We start from the raw sequence: 20,361 nt of genomic DNA, 5'->3' as shown, positions 1-20,361 counted from the left end.
GCAAATATGTTGACATCGATATTTGATTATTTACTTACATGTTAAATATTTAAATTTGATATCAAACTAAAATGTTTGCAAAACGCCTAAATAGTTTTAATGAATGGCAATAATTCGCGAAACATTTGGCAGTACGACCGAGTTTCACCCGCTATTAGGAAAGCGGTAAAAAAAGTGAAAGTGTGCGAGCGAGATGGGAAGAGGCTCACGACATCTGCCAAACAAGGACAGTCTGACCTCAAGCAATGGCGTCACATAAACGTTTATTTTTAGATAAACATTTGATGTTTATTTCATTTAAATAAATCAACAGTCTCAAAATCAAAAAATAAATAAATAAAAGTATAAAAAATAATTGTTTATTATGAAGAATTACAAAATGTTCAAATAAAAACTAATAACCAAATAAGGGATACATATGTACAACTTCTTCTATATAATAACCGATAAGAGGTTGACATTCATTACTTTTCCATCCTGGTTGATGGCCATGGGCTTCTGATAAATTTTGGTCATGGAGACCAATCTCAACTAGCCAATTTGCAGGAGATATTATAGTGCCCAAGTGTGTTTTCTTAATACTATAGTCTAATGGAATTTAATCCAATGGAAGATTAATAAGAATTTGTCATCAGTAGCAGCCGCAATAAATTTTATTGGACCCAGGATTCAAACCACATTCCTTATGATTTAGCCTTAGCCATTAGACCGATGATGCCTGTGATAATATTTTTCTATGGACACCAAAACAATCTGTCAGACCTATTTAAAAAAATACAAAGATTATTATTAAGAATATTATTAGTATTTGTGTTTCATTTAAAACATACAAACAAACATTTACATAGCTTTGATTACAAGTCAATAAGATCATTGATTATGCCCCCCATAAATATAATATAGCATTATTTTTTAGCGAGATAAAATATGATTTAATTGCATTTAATGACCATGAATATGTAATTACATTGATGGAAAGGAGATTACTACTGAATTTCTCGACCTTTCACCTTTCTAAACGGAACACAACAATACTAAGTATTGCTACTGCTCATACATTTTCTTTTTAAGTAGAACAAAAATAAAAAAAAAGAAGTTTTATAAAAATATCCATTATATTTCATGACAAAATATGATAATGATTGAAATCACTTTATAAACAGTATGTGATAAAAATTACATTATCAGTATAAGAGTTTATAGTCTGTTATCAATTATCATTGTTATTATCATTAAAACTACAGCTTACTAATTACATTATTATACAAAATAATGTAATTCATTTGTTTGTATACCTAATTAGTGTTTTGAATGTTTTTGACTGCATCTCGAGGCTAGTGACTAGATATAAAGCTGCAGATCTTAATGTTCTGGGTCCAAACCCGAGGTCAAACTAATAAAGAAGTTCCAGGCGTAAGGAAGTTGGGAAGTGACCACATTACAGTGCGTTGGAAAACATCTGCACTTGTATTTGTGCATACACATATGTCTTGCAGTTGGCTAGTCTCCCTTGAGATTGGCCATTTTAACCAAAATCAGTCAGGAAGACATCATTGTTTTAAATATTTTTTTAACGCAATGAGGTATAAAATATCATCACAATCAGACCAGAAATAGATCTTTAAAGTTTACTGTACAAAAGTAAGAGAAATTTTACATCTAGTAGGGAACAGCGGGAACTGGGTGTAAAACTATCTCTACCTCTTTCTCATCTGTTGGATTGGAGAGGATTGCAAATGTTTTAGTTTTATAGAATTGTTTTGGTGACATGATGAATCATGACATCTGGGCAAAGGTCCAGTTCAGGCTCTTGAATAATTTTTTATCTACTTAATAATACATAAAATTATTTAACTTTATATGTTAATAATTTAACATTAATCAAATCCTATATCAATATCAAAACACTAGACGCTTAATTTAACAATTTTACATTTCATTTAACAAGTAAACATAAAACTAGTTTTAGAATGTTATGATATGTGAAAATTATTAGATAAATATGTTAATGTGAATCTTAATAAAAACATGAATTGTAGGTAGACATTTCATTTGATCATATAATAGAATTATTAAAAAAAGGCAAGTCTTTTTATAGCCAATGCTTCTTTAGGATGTAAAACATATAATATTAGTCATTTATATACATAGCAAATTATTACTCTGAAAATTTGTACTTAGGTACTTATTGAACATGTTATAGCTACTCTTGTTAATGTGTTAGAAATGCTTATACTTCTACATATCAAGAAATTATTTCTTCTTTAAAACTGTGTTTTGTTCTATTTATGACTACAATGGACAATTTAACATATTTATATATTGTATGTATATATATATATATATTTTTAATATTAACACAAGAGTCCTTAATTCAGAATGACTTATACTAAATACTAATAACTGACAACTGAAATAATAATATTATAATTAAACATAAGAGGAATCAGAATCAGAATAAATGTTAATGTTACCCTAACTTTGAATTCTAAGAAATTCAATTATATATGAATTGAAATTTTATAATCGTAATTGACAATCCTAGATATAAATTAGCATAAGAGAAGCTTTTATTTTCTATATTATATCAACTTTTTATATTAACCAAGCTGATACTGATGTGAGCCAAGATGACCAACAAGTTAGAACATGTGAGTCTTAACTGGAGAATTAGCACTAGCTTTTCATGTGATCACACTGGGTGATCACATGAAAAGCTATTCCTAATAGGGTGGGTGAAAGAAAATATCATGAAGAAATATACAAAGATCAAATCCTGCCATATGTATACCACCCCTTTTTAAAGCAATGTGGTGGAAGTAGTGAAGAGAGGAAGCCTGTTAGCCCAGCAGTGGGATGATTGTAGGCAATTTATTTAAATACAACAGGTAATTTTGCTCACAAAATTTTTAAGAGACTTTTAAGAGTTGTTTGTAGGTAGTTTGATATACTTTTTAAACTGAACAACTAAAATATTATGTTACCTTGCAATAAAAAATGGGGAGCAATTATATGTCCTAATCAGAAATCATTATAACCATTTTTAAAATAAAATCAATGCTTAATATTAAAAAAAATACAGAAATCTGATAGAGACAGAGAGTCATGTTCTCTTTGTTTGTCTGAGATTTTAGTAATCAAAATAAATAAATAAATTTTGCCTATCAGTTGTAAATCTGAACTTTTATTTCATTAAGCAATGACTAACGTGATGGTTTCGTTTTACTCATTAATAAAAATCATAACTTTTATTTACAAAACTTAAAAACGTTAAAACCTTTCTACAAAAAAACAAAACTTAAAGATGGAATTAAAATTGTATTTTCTGACGTAAGAATAAAAAAACGCTTCTTTTTATTCAACCCTTTCTCTAATTAATATCGAAGATAAGCAATTTAAATTGCCTTGCAAAGTATGGTCGATTAAACAGTAGGTAAAAGAAAAAGAAACAATTAATGAATCACTCATAACAAAGACTTGCAATCGTAAAAATACCAACTCATCATCTGCAGTTATTATTACTCAAAGAAATATATATATTTCTTTAACGACTCGAATTTAAAGGCCAAGCTATAAGACAAATGTGTATAAAGATATTACACCAGAACAATTGTTTTGACAGTACCTTTGGTTTGTAGAACCATTTTCTGAGAGACTCCATTGGACCAGTTTTGTATAACAGCCTCATATGAACTATTCACAACACGACCACACACATTATAAAACAAATTTAGCACCGAAAATCACCACGCAGATGCAAACACAAAAGGAATTTTGCCAATATTTACGTCAAAAAACACAAAAGACGGACATGTTTCACTAATCGCATTCACGTTTGAGAGTGGTGAATGGAATGAACGAGCAACAGTTCCTCGACGCACGTCACGCAACTTTTCCATTCATACGTCAAACGAATGGTGAACTATAAACTCGGATACTTATACAATTGTAACTTTACCATACAGAATACAACAAAATTGTACACATATATATTTCAATGGCAATTTACTCTATATGGGAAAAAATCTAAAATATTATTTACATAGGTTAGGTGCATAAATTAACATAATTAATTTTTAAATTCAATTCGAAGTTTTCAGTTTTTTTAATCTGTTTTTGAACAAATATAAAAATAGTAGATGCCATGTTAATACGTCATACGACTTTGTAAGCTAAAAAGTGTCAACTGAGCAACGTATATGAATTTGTACTTTTATTATTTTCGTTACCAACCTAACATTTGCTTACACAGCCAACTGACGTCATGATCACAGAACAATATAGTGTCCACGGTGTTCAGCGTTTTGGTCGAAATTACGTGCGAAATTTAAGAGGGTTTTGTAGTACCTATACAAGTACAACTCAACAACTGCTGTAACAAATGTATCTGAAGGCATAATCACATCTACCCATCAAGGCATGAGACGCATTCTTTACTTGTACTCATACAAATTGATTAATAGCAATAATATAGTTTTCCCCATTCTTTTTTTTCAGCCTGTTGCCGTCCACTGCTGGATGAAAGCCTCCACCATAGAACGCCAACAATTCCGATATTGGGCAGTCCGCATCCTTTTTTAAATTGCCGGTTCACCTTGTCACAGGGTGTCCTACACTACGTTTGCCTAAGCGTGGTCTCCAGTCTAACACGTGTCGGCTCCATCAGCCATCAATGCGCCTAGAGACGACCAGCCCACTTCCACTTCAGCAAGCTAATTCTACGCGCGATGTCGGTGACTTTAGTTCTCTGGCGAATGTCCTCATTTTGCATTCTATCTGCCAGAGAAACCCTAAGTATCGCGCTTTTCATTGCTCGCTGAGCGACCTTAAATTTGTGGACCAGTCCTACGGTGAGTGTCCACGTTTTGGCACCGTAAGTCATTACAGGTAGGACGCATTAATTTAAGACCCTGGTCTTAAGCGACTGTGGGATCGACGATTCAAAAATATGACGCAACATTCCGAATGCCGCCCAGCCCAAAAGTATTCTTCTTTTAGCCTCCTTCTCAAGGTTGTGGCGGCCAAGTTGTATATATATATAAAGTTTGGCCCAGGTAGATGTATCCCTGCACATCTTCAAGTGGAGAGCCATTTACGACCACTGGTCTCGGGGATATATGTTGGTTTGCCATAATTTTAGTCTTTTCAATGTTCATCCCGAGACCTACTTGTCTTGAAAAATCGCTCAGGTTGTTTAACATCTCTTTCAAATCCTACAGAGTCTCCACCATGATGACAATGTCGTCGGCAAATCGCAGATTTGTAATGCGTTGGCCATTTATATTAATGCCGCGTCCGTTCCAATCGAGCGTCTTGAAGACGTCCCCATTCTTATCGTAAACGTTAATATGTATTTTTATATTTCTCTTACTTAAGTATTAGTCGATGATTTTATTTACAATAAAATTAATTATACTTTTTGATTACTTAAAATGGCCTAAGATCTAAGTCAGCATACAGAATATTTTTTAATTTAAAATAAACCGATGTGTAAGTCCTGCAGTCTGTAAGAACTCATTTCATTACTCACCCGTGAAATGTTGACAACCGACTTATTTTGATTTACTGTTTTGATGCGTGTATTCTCGAAATGCTATAATTATTATGATCAATGTAGCATGTCACTGTCTGACACTTCACGACCGTTTTCTGCGGTGAGTTTCGAGTTTGTTCTTACATAATAGCCCTACTGGTCTGAAATAAAGGTTTTAAATGGTAAATGATAGAAATAAGAATCAAATGCACAAATTATATATCAAATAATTATTTTTTCAATGATATACATATATGTTTAAGTAAATCGCGTAATCGACCAAACCAAGACTGCACGGCCGAAACAAATCTGATATTTTCGTACACAACTAGTATACTACTAAAGATATTACTTCGTAAAGCCTATGAACACTATGTCAATATTTACGAGAAGAAAGATACTTTTTTCGCGGTTAATTGATTTCATAGGTTATTTTATTCCGTATCGTGTGTAAATAAATCGATTCAAAACAAAGTACGAAGAAAGATTAAGAAATAAAGCCTTTTACTTAGCTGTTGTAGGCGTTATAAAAATATTATTTGTTTGTATTATGTTACATAGGAAAAACAACGCAATAACGACGTCGTTACCAAAAGGTTTTTTGTTACAATATCAAAGAAGTGATACCCCAAAATACTTAACAGTTTCTGTATTGGTTTTAATAGTTCTAGGGTGGGTACTCAATATTTCAAAGAATATTTGATACAACATGTCACTAAGATCTGTAACCATTATTTATTTTGTGAAATAAATTTAACTAAAACAAGTTAATACAGCTTATACCTTACAAAATAACATATAAGAGGCATACATTTGGTAGTAGCACTTTTTGCAGCTTATCGCCGTCCACTGCTGGACGAAGGCCATAAAACGCCAACCATTCCGATCTTGGGCAGCCCGAATCCATCTCGTACCTGCCACTGTTTTCAAATCATTGGTCCACCTTGACGCAATAGCCCACTAAAAAGGAAAGGCAAATAATCTCAAAAGAATAGAATTGCATTAATATTATACTTATTATTGTAAAATGTTTCACCCATTCCTTACGTCAAAAAGGAGGCGTTGATAAAAAATTTTAAGCTCAGAAAACGTTTATTATTACCCAACGGATGACGGACGGACGGAGGACGGAGGACGGATTTGATTTTACCTAACTATTTTTAAAATTTGATTAATTTTCTTCCAAATAAATTAATTGATATATTTTATTCAGGTGTTTCATAATATGTTTTAATGATAATTTATTGCGGACAATTTAAAATATTCTTTTAAAAACATATGTAATTTAACAGATGTACACATATATAAATATATATATTTTAATATATCTGCATAATATATTAAATATTTATACTAGTCGGAATTGGGCCAACAACAGTTATTATTTATAGTTTCAGTGTAGTTTCATAAAAGTGCTAAATTATGGCATTTGTCATTCGTTGTGTGAATATTACGACTTTAAAAAGAAGGAGGTTCCTTATCAGTTTAGCTTTTCTCAAATTATATTAATCGTTGAAACTTAGTACACCTTCTCTTGACAAAGTTTTTTTTTATGACGCCTTTGTCTCAAAGGTTCAATTAAAAAAACAATAACAAGACTCATTTTATAATTCGTTAAAAGTATTCAGGCGTACATTAATCGCAAATTAAAAATTTTAAGCAATCTTTATAGAGATGGAGAAATTTAATCGAAAAGTATAAAGTTATTCGTTATAATTTTTCTGGTAATATGGCCAATGGGAATGATAATTTTGTCAAAAATATCGTTCCTATTATCTGTGATTTATAAAAACGTACCGTGCTTTCTTTTGCGACACCAGCCTCGTACACGTCAATAATCCTTCGAGCTGTTTCTGCAGCACTGGTGCCACGTTAGAACTCGTACTCGTAAATATACCGATATTTCATGTTTTCCATTGTGTGTTAATAAGCGACGCCAAAGAAAAAACAAATAAATGACTGTTTTCAAAAGTGAAATGTACCATCTAAATTAATTTATAAATTTGAATTTGGAATTCTTAATCAAAGAGGAGATATTCCAGATCAAAGTGGTCAGTACGACAAAACGAAAACGATAATTTCATATGTAAGGACCTAATAAAAAAAATAAGCTAGTAAGAACTCAAAGCTTTAAAAATTGATTTAGAATCTTATTATATATATATTAGGTCCTTACATATAAAATTAGCGTTTTGCCGTATTGACCACTTTGATCTGAAATATCTCCTCTTTGGTTGAAAATTCCAAATTCAAATTTATAAATTTATTTAGCTGGTACATTTGAGTTTTGAAAGCAGTCATTCATTGTTTATTTCCTCATTATTTTTTCTTTGGCGTCGCTTATTACCGCACAATGGAAAACATGAAATATCGGTATATTTAGGAGTACGAGTTCTACCGTGACACCAGTGCTGCAGAAACAGCTCGAAGGATTATTAATGTGTACGGCGCTGGTGTCGCAAAAGAAAGCATGGTACGTTTTTGGTTTCAACATTTTCGTTCTGGAAATTTCGACCATCAGAACCAACCCCGTGGACGGCCGGAGACCAAAGTGGAAAATGAAGAATTAAAGGCTATTGTGGAAGCGGATCCATCACAAAGCGCTTGAGAGATAGCTGCAGGCTTCGGGGTAAGTGATAAAATTGTATTAATCCACTTGAAGCAAGTCGGGAAAGTAAAAAAAACTTGAACGATGGGTACCTCATGAATTGAGTGAATCGAACTTGCAAACACGCATCGACTGATGTGTTACTTTGCTCAACCGACACAATAATGAAGGGATTTTAAATCGAATTATTACTTGTGATGAAAAGTGGATACTGTACAATAATCGTAAGCACTCGTCACAACGGCTGATCCCTGGAGACACAGCCAAATCCTGCCCTAAACGAAAATTGACTCAGAAAAAGTTACTTGTGAGTGTTTGGTGGACTAGCGCCGGTGTCGTACACTACAGCTTTTTAAAATCTGGCCAAACGATTACGGCAGATATCTATTGTCAGCAACTGCAAACCATGAAGGAAGAACTAGCTGCTAAACAACCGAGATTGGTCAATCGCTCTAGGCCACTGCTGCTGCACGACAACACAAGACCACACACTACACAACAAACAACCACTAAGTTAGATGAGCTACAATTGAATGTCTGCGACATCCACCGTACTCCCCGGACCTTGCTCCAACAGATTACCATTTTTCCGGAATTCGGACAACTTCTTACAAGGAAAAAAATTCAACTCCGATGCGGCAGTCCGAACCGCCTTCAAAGAGTTTATTAATTCTCGCCCCCGTGGTTTTTTTAGTAAAGGAATCAATGAACTACCTATGAGATGGCAAAAGTGCATAGATAACAACGGTGGATACTTTGATTAATTAAATATATTTTACAAAAAAAAAAAATTGACTTTATATTCCTCCCGTACAAAACGCCAATTTCATATGTAAGGACCTAATATTATTTATTTACCATATGTACCTTTTTTATTTTTTATTAAAAAAAAAATATACATATGGTAATTTTTTTTATCATATATACATATATATCATATCTTAATATAATATTTAGTTATTGCCCACAATATCGCGGTTATTCTTTTTGAAAATAGACAAAGTGTTTGAATCAAACTTGTGTAGTTAGTGCTACTATGTTTTTAATATCCTTAATTAAACTATTAATGATATCCATTATCATCACTATTGAATAGTTCGTTAATACAATATCTGTATAATTTGATCGTTGATTACAAGCTTCATTCATGTAGTATTGAGACATTATAAATTACGCTACAATTATTAGGAGCTGCCTCCAAACAATCTAATGACATCAACGATATAGATCTAATAAAAACAGCCTTAAAAATATGACTTTTTGTTTAATATTGGGTATAATTGGCCCCGCATTTATGCCTTGTCTTACAAAGCACTGGCTGGAGGGTCGCTTCAACCGAGGGGCCCAATCCAGCCAAAAATAATAGAAGTCTACTCTATAACCGCTTCGGAATGAGAGCCTCAAATGTCATAGTGCTTGAGGGCCTTGGCATACCTAACTCCTGGTCTGGGTATACCTAAGAACTTATGAGTTCTAAGAGAAACATACGCCTCATACCCGTGCAAGTGTATACTGATGAGTATACTGACCATGCTCGAGAGCTCGGGAGTCAGGGTCGGGAACTAACGATCAACAACATCCCTTCGTGCTGCCACAACGAAATTGCAGTAATGTACACATTTAGTGGCAGCAGTTACATAATACACTAAAATATTACAAACAACTCAATAACAATAAAAAAATTTAATTGCAAACTTACTAATGTATACTTACTGCAAACTACGTAATACTTTTTTTAAGTCGTTTAAATACCATATAGGTATATTCGTCGATCAAAGACAGTGAAGGGCAATTAAAAATAAATTTGCATCCAAATGCAAAAATGTTTCTGTATAATTTAATATTCGATATTTAAATTGAATGAAATCTTGTAATTAAAGTCATTCATTCTGACAAAATTTTGTATTTTAAGCTTACCAAAAAATATTTTCTATTAAACTAACTAATGAAATGACATATCTAGTGCCATAACTTCTAAGGAACCTGAATTATTGATTTACTTTAATTATGACTGCTGTCATAGTGTCTGATTATTATATTTCTCTTAATTATGGGGCTTAGCCTTATTGGACCTTTGATTAGAAATTGTTCATAATTATGGCCAATGCAAAAAATAAATTAAAAAAAAAACTTGTGTTATATTTGATTTCTTAATTTACATATAATTTTTTCTTTGAGTTGAAATTACAATACCAAATAACTTTTGTATCGTACTTATGTACATCTGCATACAATTCTGTTTACTTTATATAATTCTGTTAGTATTGAATTAAATCTTAGACTAAATTCTAAAATCTAGAAAACTGTAATTGTATAACATGCTGCATTCCTATATCGACAAACAAAGTAAATATATACATATACATATTATAGTTTATATAAATAATTTTAGGAGCAGCTGTGGATAAATGAAACTTGGGTAAAATGTAAAAAAAGAAAATAAAATGTAATCATCAATAAATAACGATTTCAATATATAGAAAGTTATCAAAAAACTAAATTGAGTGAGTCAAGTAAGTGCACCAGAGTATCTCCGCACGCCCTCTTCGAAATCAATCAAAATTAATCTGTAATTGATGATTACACGGTGTAATCGTAATCGTTAATTATTAATCTGATTATATTCTGCCCAACTTTTGATACTGTGCAGCATATGATTTGCTTTACAATCGTCGCTTCCTTAGCTTGAATAAAACGCTTCGGTTGTCGTTCGATGCCATGCTTGAAACCAGATTACATATGGTCTAAGTTGACCACGAACTATGGTGATTTTTTAATTATTTTCTACCAAAATACAAAATTTTGTTAAAAAAAGACACATTTATGTAACTGGTAACATTTACATCCGCTAATGAAATCTAAGTTCCTAAATAAATTGTTATGTAATGTTATAAATATCTATGAAGCACACGTGCCGAAGCCTTTGAGTAATTTCGTTACTTATATACAATGCATATAGAATCGTAACTAGAGTGAGTTAATAGTTCGAAAATTTAAAACGTAAGGTTTCTATCGAGTTCGGAGATTTCAGAACGAATAATTTTATATTTTCATGTGTAAAATTCACCGGAACAAACGATCATGGACATCGCGAGCTAAATGGAGGTTTAATTACAGGTTTTTTATGATTTAAATTTGGAACACTGTCCCATTGTATATCTTTGTCTGAACGAATTCCCCCACAGATTGTCAATGCACAGCAAAATATATAATAGAATAATTTGTTTTGTCTTGCAGCTATTGTACAAGTATCATGTAACCAGAGACTTAGTACTACAAAATATTTATTTTTTAAAGTGAGTAACTGATTAGTGATTGGCAAACTTACCCAGATGGGCTTAATACCATTTATGTACCCAAAAGAGCTACTTTTCGTGGAAACTATCGAACTGATAGCGAACTGCTTACGAGATTTTTTTTTCATGTATTACTATTGAATTATTTGGCTATTTAATCGTTTCAAAGTTGACTACTATGTGAAGTGGTTTTGTGTTATGTATTACTCGAGAAGGGTAAAATATATAATTGTTTGGCTACACGAAAAATCCACTTAGTTTAAATAATATATATTTATCACAAAACCTGAACAGTGTTCCACTTATTTCAAAAACTATATATCACAGATACTGAAATGGAATCGTATCATCATATAACCCTAATCCTGTTTATGTTTTTTAATATCCTCTTGAACATGTAATTCCTCACAGAATTCATTCGGTTTTCAATCTTATCCTAGCGTCAAAAGCATCCACACAACACTTCTCATGTGGTATGATATTGAACCCCCGAATTTAATAATTTATTGTACCTACACAAGAAAATAGTTCAGAAAATATTAGAACCAATAATAAGTCCAAGAGTCTCGTCGCTCTTTTCGATAAATAGCCATATACCTAAGCCAAAATCATCATCGATATCATCATAATTCCAGCTGGAAGACGTCCATTCCAGTGCAAATGCCCAAGGATTTCTTTGGTATTGCGAAACCCTCATCCAGCTTCATATCCTTATCACACATTTATATTATTTATAACTTAATAAAAAAAACTGACTATTTCAATCGTTTATGAAATTAGTCGATGCAACTGGTCTATATTATACGAAACCACGTTTACACGCGGGGCGCAAATCTGCGTTTGTTCATTCATGGTTGTTCCACAATGATGTAACGAAATATTCAAGTTTATGACTTTTTCGTAAATATACGAAATATGACTATAATATAGTTCAATTGTTTAAGCATTTTTTTGCAGAATTGTTAATAAGCAATTAGTAAATCTAATGGATTACTAATTATAAGTTAAAGTTAACTATTGTCACAATTTCAATCTTCGCTTAAACAACTGTCATATTTATAGACGAACATATGAAGTACATAATTAATGTAATATTCATTAAACGAATACCTAAATAAACAAAAATATTACTATCTACAAACAATGAAGAAATATTTTATAATAACCGAATATTTTATAAATGTATCAAACATATTTTTAATCTTTCATATTAAAGTGTATTTGTAACAAAAAGCGCAGAAAATATTGAATCTTTTAATAGTAGTTTTAAAAGCACTGAAAACGCTTTATTACCAATTATACCCTCCACTCTATTATTTTCACGTGGGTGTCCTTTTCAAAAATATTCTGAGATCACTGTAGCGCGCCTCGCTTCGTATAAAAGGGGTAAGTTGACTCTACGAAGTGTAGTCACCCGTCAACTGAAGAAGGATCAAGATCCAATTGATAATTCGAAATTTAAAAAAGTACGTCATTTAATTTAAAGTTTGATTCGAGTGAGAAAATTTGCCTGTGTACTTCTTAGCGGAAAGGTAAAATTATTTTTATAACTAACATTAATACAATATTTCATTATGTGTTATTGTGTTACGTTATATTTAATTGAAAGAAATAGGTATAAGGTACGAAGTACAATTTCTTACAGCGCCAATGTTTAGGGGCGCTGGTGTCCATCAAGTGGCGCCCTTTTCCCGTTCGCCACCTATTTAATAACAAAAAAAGCACTATAACAAATTTTAATGTATTAACGTAATAATGGCCAAACAACCAAGTAAAATAGTATTATTTTAATACTAACATATTTCATACTAAATTTATTTTGTAATTTAAATATTTTTTTTATTGCTATTAAATTTACTTTTACAATAAAGCTCAACGCCATTGCTTAACTTTAAATATTGATTGAATATTGATTACTAGACTGACTTTAAAAGTCTCAAATCAAATCCTATTATATATAGCGTTTCTTTAAACGTTACCCATAAATATCTTAATTGTATAAGGGCTAGCAGCTAATTAATAAATTCTTATAAGCGGATTGACTGGTAAAATATCCACATTGATGACGTTGAATGAATATCTAGTACATAATAAACAAAGTAGAGGCACAGGGACTAAAGTTATGAGACTGTCATCTTCATAAAATCTGCGACGAAAAATCTACAATTGCACGACAGCGTATCAAAAGCCGAGATGGCCTAGTGGATAGAACGCGTGCATCTTAACCGATGATCGTGGGTTCAAACCCGGACAAGCAACACTGAATTTTCATGTGCTTAATTTGTGATTATAATTCATCTTGCGCTTGACGGTGAAGGAAAACATCGTCAGGAAACCTGCATGTGTCTAATTTCATTGAAATTCTGCCACATGTGTATTCTACCAACCCGCATTGGAGCAGCGTGTTGGAATAATGTCCAAACCTTCTCCTCAAAAAAGGAGAGGAGGCCTTAGACCAGCAGTGACCATTAACAGGCTGTTAATGTATCACATGCAATAATTCATTTGAAGTCATTTGAAGAACTTCCTATACTATATCAATGACAGGATGACGTGGCACGGTAACTGCAGAATAGAGCAAGGGCAACAGGTGGCAACGATAAAAAACATTCTGGACTATAACTTAGAATGACGATCCATAGTAAAGACGACCCCATCATGGACAGGCTGGCCGACTATTCAGACCAATAAGATAAATTGACAACTGACGCAAAACAGGATGCTTTCTAATATTTCATCGGGTTTTGTAGGAAGTGTGTGCATTTAGGAAGTTTTCTTACGGAATAGCTTAACTGTCTTTTAGAATTCAAACAAAATGTTTTTTTGTCTTTCGTATTCATTCATCTATTACCTAAAAAGTAAAATAGACGAATAGTAAACACGTGTGAATATCACTATACTGGGCTAAGGCCTCTCTTTTTGAGGAAAAGGCTTGGAGCTTTTTCCACCACGCTGCTCCAATGTGGTTGGTGAAATTAAAAAATGAATTCAGAAACAGGCAAGGTTTTTTTACGATGATTACGATTTTCCTTCATCGAACGCGAAATGTAATAAACACAAATTGAGAACATGCAAATTCAGTTGTTTGCCTGGGTTTGAACCGCGATTGTCGGTTAAGATTTACGCGTTCTAACCACTGGGTCATCTCGGCTCTTTCTTATTTCTATTAACTAACTTAAATATTTTTTCAACTTTAATAATGTTGGTTGAATATTTTAAACTTATAAAAAACACATTATCAGTCTAATAAGAATTTATTAATATTAAAATATTGTTAATATTATTAATAAGTGTTAGTTGAGAAATGTAACCTATTATGTACGTGCGGACGAACATTCAATTTATCCAAATGGTTATTGTATATTATAATATAGTAGAAAACAAATTGTCCATATAAAAATACTAACAACGGCTCGCAGGATCTTGCGGTTCAAATATCGTATCCGATACATTATTAAGAATCAAAGAACATGACCTAAACGATCGTATCTATCATCTCTACACCATTGGGTGTATCATATAATATTATTTTAACGTCGTAACTAATCGAAAATAAAGCTACAGTAATAAGTATATATATATATATATATATATAAGTGTAGTGTATGTATAAAATTAAAATTATATTATTCAGATAGCTTAGGTTCATAAACAAATAATTCAATTCAAGATTTTCAATCGTTTTAATCACTTTTTGGACACCATAGAAAATAGTAGACGCCATGTTATTACATCATACGGCTGTGTTAGTTAAAAAGTCTCAACTGTCATGTAAATATAGATAATGTACTTTTATGTACCCCTGACAACGCGTATACAAAATTTCAGTTGTTCAGACATGATAGCGTAACGAACATACAAATAAACTAACTAATTTACGCATTTATAATATTAGCTAGGATTATAAATGAGCAGAGGCAAAACGGTTCAGTACAATTTTCTTCCGATTTTTGACAACAGATACAATATCAAATATACAGAACAAGATAAAATAATAAACAAAATGGGAACTGTAAAATAAAATTAGATATTTATTAACTATTACGACTACTACCAATACCTTTTTAAAGAGGCGAATTAAGGATATATAAATATACGGTTTAATTAATCTAAATGTAATATTTTCAAATATTTTACCACTTCAGTTTTGCACCCTTCCAGTTCATCTACGCGAAATTTAAATAATCATATTATCAACAAATTCAAAATGACATAAATAAATTAATTTTAAATATGCTTTCTTTGACATGAAAAAAAAAATAATAGTAAATACTTGCATTTGTATATCATGATACAATAATCGCAATTTTTCTTTGTACCAATAAAGTTACGCGGTAAGGGTAAAGAAGGGAACAATATTTTACTAAGAATAATAACATTATAAGTATATTTTTATAATAGAAACCGTAAACGGCTTAAGATCTCTTGGGTGTAATAAAAATACACAAGCACCTCATTCTGTATAACCAAATATTTACTATAATTGAAAATCGATTATTATTGTTTTATGTTTCATATATCAAAATATATAAGAAACATACCAAATTAAAAGATTAAAAACAAATCATATGAAAAGTATTTATCTCCAACAACATACGACATACATATACAGACGATCTATCTGTTATTTCATAGTACAAGTAAATAAAATCAGATCCGCGATGGCATAGAAATAGAAAACGTGTATTTTAAAAGGAAATTGCGAATTCGAAACCAAGAACTTTTAAGTTTTCATGGGTTTGTTTTGTTTTTTATTCATATGTCTAATGTCAGATGAAATGCCACATCTACCTATATCCAATCTGTAAGTTAGCAGAGTGGTGGATTAAGCTCTAAACGTTTTTGTTAAGAGGAAAAGACGTATTTATACAATTAACGTGATTAAGGGCTATTTATTTATTATTAAATAAAGTAAACTATTAATGAAAGTAGGACAGTGATTGGTATAAAATAATCGGAAAAATACGTATTAAATTTACAGGAAAATGCGTCACAAGTCTATAAAGTCAATGGAGTCCAGTTCTAATAATTACAGAAGAGGAGAGAAGAGGGCTTTGTTAGCACTGGACACCAGTAATTACCGTTAGTTTCTTTTTCTTTAAAGGGTAAATGTTTCACTCGATACTTTGTAATACGTTCATCAGAGTCTCGGTGAAAATTAGCGGAGGCGTTTCTTAATTTCGTTATTTTTTATCGATATAATTTTAATACAACTTAAACTTAAAAATCTATTTTTAGTTAACTAGCGTTCGTTCATTGGTCGAAGTAGACCATAATAATTATTGAAAATTTGAGAAAAGCATGTGAATTGGCATTTTTGGGATGCTTTTTTTCTTCTCTAATTTGCAATTTTTATTTATTAAAACTGTGTAGTTCGTCAAAAAAAGAAAATCGGTTAACAAACAGAGGAAAAAAAAACTATTATATCCTTATAAATTGTATATATAAATATATTTTTATTATACCAAGACAACTTACAAGAGCCCAAAGGGCCCAGTGGATAGAACAAAGGTATTCTTGCGGCTGCCAAAAGAGCCAAAAGTGCCTTCCGTTGGGCGGGTCAGTGTATTTATCCTTTTGGCAACCACTTGGGGAAACACGCCTCCACGCTTTGCCCATCCCTATCGTGGCAATACGTCCCTCGCTTCACGTCTCTTTTTCATTTTTTTTCCCAAATGGTAGCGCAACAAAACAAAAATAACGGTCGTACAGCGGTGCACACCTCCACCATACCCTCGCTGTTTGAGGTCGAGTTCTCTAACATCCGTGGACTCCACGCTAACCTCAACGCTGTCCACCACCATCTCGAGACAGCACGGCCAGCAATGTTGTTTCTCACGGAGCCACAAATACTCCGTCCTGCCGATACCAGCTACCTTAATTATACCGGCTACACGCTTGAAGAATCCTTCAAAGCGAAAGCCGGAGTATGCTTATTCGTCAGGACGGATGTTTGCTGTCACCGACTGCGCTGCTTGGAGGACCCCTCCTTCTCCATGTTGGTGGTACGTGTGGACCTGGTTCGTCAGAGTCGAGTCTACGTGTGCTTCTACAGAACCCACAATGGTGACTTGGAGACAAGCCGATTATTTGACCATCTTAGTCGGGTGGCAGATGCTGCGCAAGAGCAGTTTCCTAACGCAGAATTCAGGATCTGTCTCCTGTGCTGACGCGCCTGATCCAATTTTCTCTCTCTTCGGGATGAGTGCCGGAGGCTTGGAGAAGAGCTAATGTGCAAGCGGTTCCCAAAAAAAGGAATCGGTCTGACCCGGCATATTATCGGCCAATAGCTATCACCTCAGTACTTTGTAAGGTGATGGAACGGAAAGCTGCCGGCATATGGTCTGCCTGCTCAGCTATTTACCTGGATTGCCAGCTTCCTACACAAGCGTAGCCTTCGTGTTTTATTTGATGGTTGCGCTTCACAATTCTATGTAGTGAATGCTGGAGTCCCCCAGGGATCTGTGCTATCTCCCACACTTTCTTTTGCATATCAATGATATGCTCTCTCTTGGAAACATACATTGCTATGCAGACATTAGTACAGTGCATGGTGGATACCACGGACGCGCAGTGGCTGGGCGAGCGGAAATTGAGGAGAGGCGGAAGGATCTTGTCATTGAACTCGATAGGACATTAGAGCTCGTCACCAAATGGGGCTCTGATAATCTTGTTGAGTTTAATGCCAAGAAAACACAGGTATGCGCTCTCACAGCGAAAAAGTCAACATTTTCCCCTCTTCCCTCCCTCTGTGGTACTCCGCTGGTGATACAAAGCAAAATCACCATGCTTGGGATTGACGTTCGCTGCGACCTTAGTCCAAGGGATTACATCGAGGCTGTTATAAAAACAGCTTCACGGAAACTCGGAGTTCTGAATAAGGTGCGGCGTTTTTTCACGCCACAACAACTGTGCCTATTATATAAAACACAGGTACGGTCTTGCGTGGAATATTGCTCGCACCGTTGGGATGGCTCCGCTAAGTACCTACTGGAGGCATCTTGCGGGCCGGCAAGGCGAAGGCGGCTAGTGCAGAACATTCTTCCCGTCTGTACTGGCCGTCGTCGCGTTTGGACTCTACTACCACTTACCATCAGGTGGAGTAGAGTCATTTGCCCTCCCGGCGAATATAAAAAAAAATCATTAAAAAAACACAAACAGGAAATAAAGCATATAAATTCAAAACTATATCATGTATTATATAAATAAAAATTAGACACAGAAAACCGTATTTCTTTTTTTTTTAAATTAAGAATCTGAAATCTTTTATAATACAGTAACAACGTTTATAAGAATAAAGTTATTCTGGCTTTTAATTGAATTTGTTTTGTAAAATGAAACGTAAAAACCTATGTGATTACAGTTTAATTTTCATTTTTAATATATTTCATAAGCTAAACTAACTAAAGTACTACGTTGCTATTTTTAAACACCAAATAAAACATAACGCTTGTTTGAATATCTGAAAATATCCTACACGTGTGTTTTTTCAATGTGACAATATTGTTGACATACTTATTGGCAAGTAAAGGCGACATCGTTTTATCAGGGTTATTTTATACATGGTACCCGTCCCGACTTCGCACGGGCCCGCAAAGTCGCAAGGGTCTACATTAAAGGTTTATATCGTAATGCATATAACTCTATACATCTTTGACAATCTTGAACAATCGTCATCATATTTCAGCCAATTTACAACTTGAATCAATCCATACATTGGTTGAAAATCGTATAGCTTGTATGTTCAATTATATATTTTTTTCAGTTACCATGGTTCCGAACACCACCATCCTCCTTCTCGTTGTCACGATGACGTCAGTGGCCTCACAGACATTCCAGTACTCGAGAGGCTGGACGAACGGCAAGCGAAATGGTCAGAAGTACGAGGAGTTTAGTCTAGAGCGGATTTTGAACCCTTGTCAAATGCATAAGCTTAAATATTTGCTGGAAGGGAAACCACTGACGGAAAAGGTAAATTTTGGTAAATATGTAGAAATGGGTGATTAGTCAAACAATGCTGTATCTTCTTCTTTCGAATATCAAATTAATAACTTTAGAAAGAGACAAATCAATGTTTAAATACATCATCATTCAACGGCACTTATTAATTTTAAATCACCCAGATGTTTGAGCTGAAAACATAAGCACACAATTTGATATATATAAAATATTTAGAAATTAGAAACATCACACTTAATAAGAGTCAAAGTAAAATTTACCACCGGATCGGAAAATAAATTACCCAAAACCTGACCAGAGAACGACCACTAAAAAAAAACGCAGCGGCTTTTTTTCAACTTTGATAATTGTTACCGATTTATAATATAGCAAAAAATATAGCTGTAACTTATTTTCAGGTCCTAATCCCATGTGATTATATTGAAGAGGACAGCGAATTACCGAAGCGGTACAAAACAGATCCCGGACAAGAATCACTATACGACGCCTTTCAATAAATTCTAGAACCTTCTACAATGTTGCCATATTATGAGATTTTGTATTAACATATTTAAGCTTTATAGAAATATGTAAAACATTAAAAAATACTAAGTATAGTTAAAGACAAAATTCAAATATTCTGTTCGTAAAACAAAAATTAAGCCGTCATTATTTATTTCGTTCATTCATTTTGTCATCAAAAATGTTTTCTTTATCAATATTGGTTGATATTAAAAACAAATATCATTGCATAAAATGGCTGGTTTTATGCATTTGACTAATTTATTTATATTTTTAATAACACATCTATAATATAAAATATTACAACTTTCACAGATTTTTTATACAGTTATAATTTAAATGTTTAATAAAGTATAATTCAAATAGTTGTACTTAAATACAAAAAAAAATGTCTTAAGTATGTATTTATTTACAGATAAAACAATTATATACATATAATAAAAATATTTGTATTTATAATTAAG

General features: G+C 32.8%; 2 protein-coding genes across 4 annotated transcripts in view; one reads left to right on the top strand and one right to left on the bottom strand.

The window, feature by feature from the left end:
- Nucleotides 1-3,839, bottom strand: part of LOC126778086 (lateral signaling target protein 2 homolog) — a 77,591-nt gene extending 73,752 nt beyond the window's left edge. For both annotated transcript variants that reach the window (XM_050501451.1, XM_050501452.1), the window contains exon 1: nt 3,626-3,839. In XM_050501451.1, the coding sequence (XP_050357408.1) occupies nt 3,626-3,688 (63 nt within the window). In that variant the 5' untranslated portion in view covers nt 3,689-3,839. The remainder of the gene's footprint in view (nt 1-3,625) is intronic.
- Nucleotides 3,840-7,984: 4,145 nt separating this feature from the next.
- LOC126778324 (pro-corazonin-like) lies at nt 7,985-20,035 on the top strand. 2 transcript variants are annotated; one of them, XM_050501832.1, is made up of 3 exons: nt 7,985-8,162; nt 19,203-19,408; nt 19,795-20,035. In XM_050501832.1, exons 2-3 carry the CDS (start codon nt 19,208-19,210, stop codon nt 19,891-19,893), a joined length of 300 nt encoding a protein of 99 aa, XP_050357789.1. In that variant the 5' UTR covers nt 7,985-8,162; nt 19,203-19,207; the 3' UTR covers nt 19,894-20,035. The 2 variants fall into 2 exon arrangements, with proteins under 2 accessions (XP_050357789.1, XP_050357790.1); XM_050501833.1 differs by lacking the exon at nt 7,985-8,162 and adding an exon at nt 12,911-12,969.
- Nucleotides 20,036-20,361: the final 326 nt, after the last annotated feature.

This window comes from Nymphalis io, chromosome 25, assembly GCF_905147045.1.
Source record: "Nymphalis io chromosome 25, ilAglIoxx1.1, whole genome shotgun sequence".
Classification (NCBI taxonomy): domain Eukaryota; kingdom Metazoa; phylum Arthropoda; class Insecta; order Lepidoptera; family Nymphalidae; genus Nymphalis; species Nymphalis io.
This window is presented reverse-complemented; position numbering and strand designations above follow the sequence as displayed.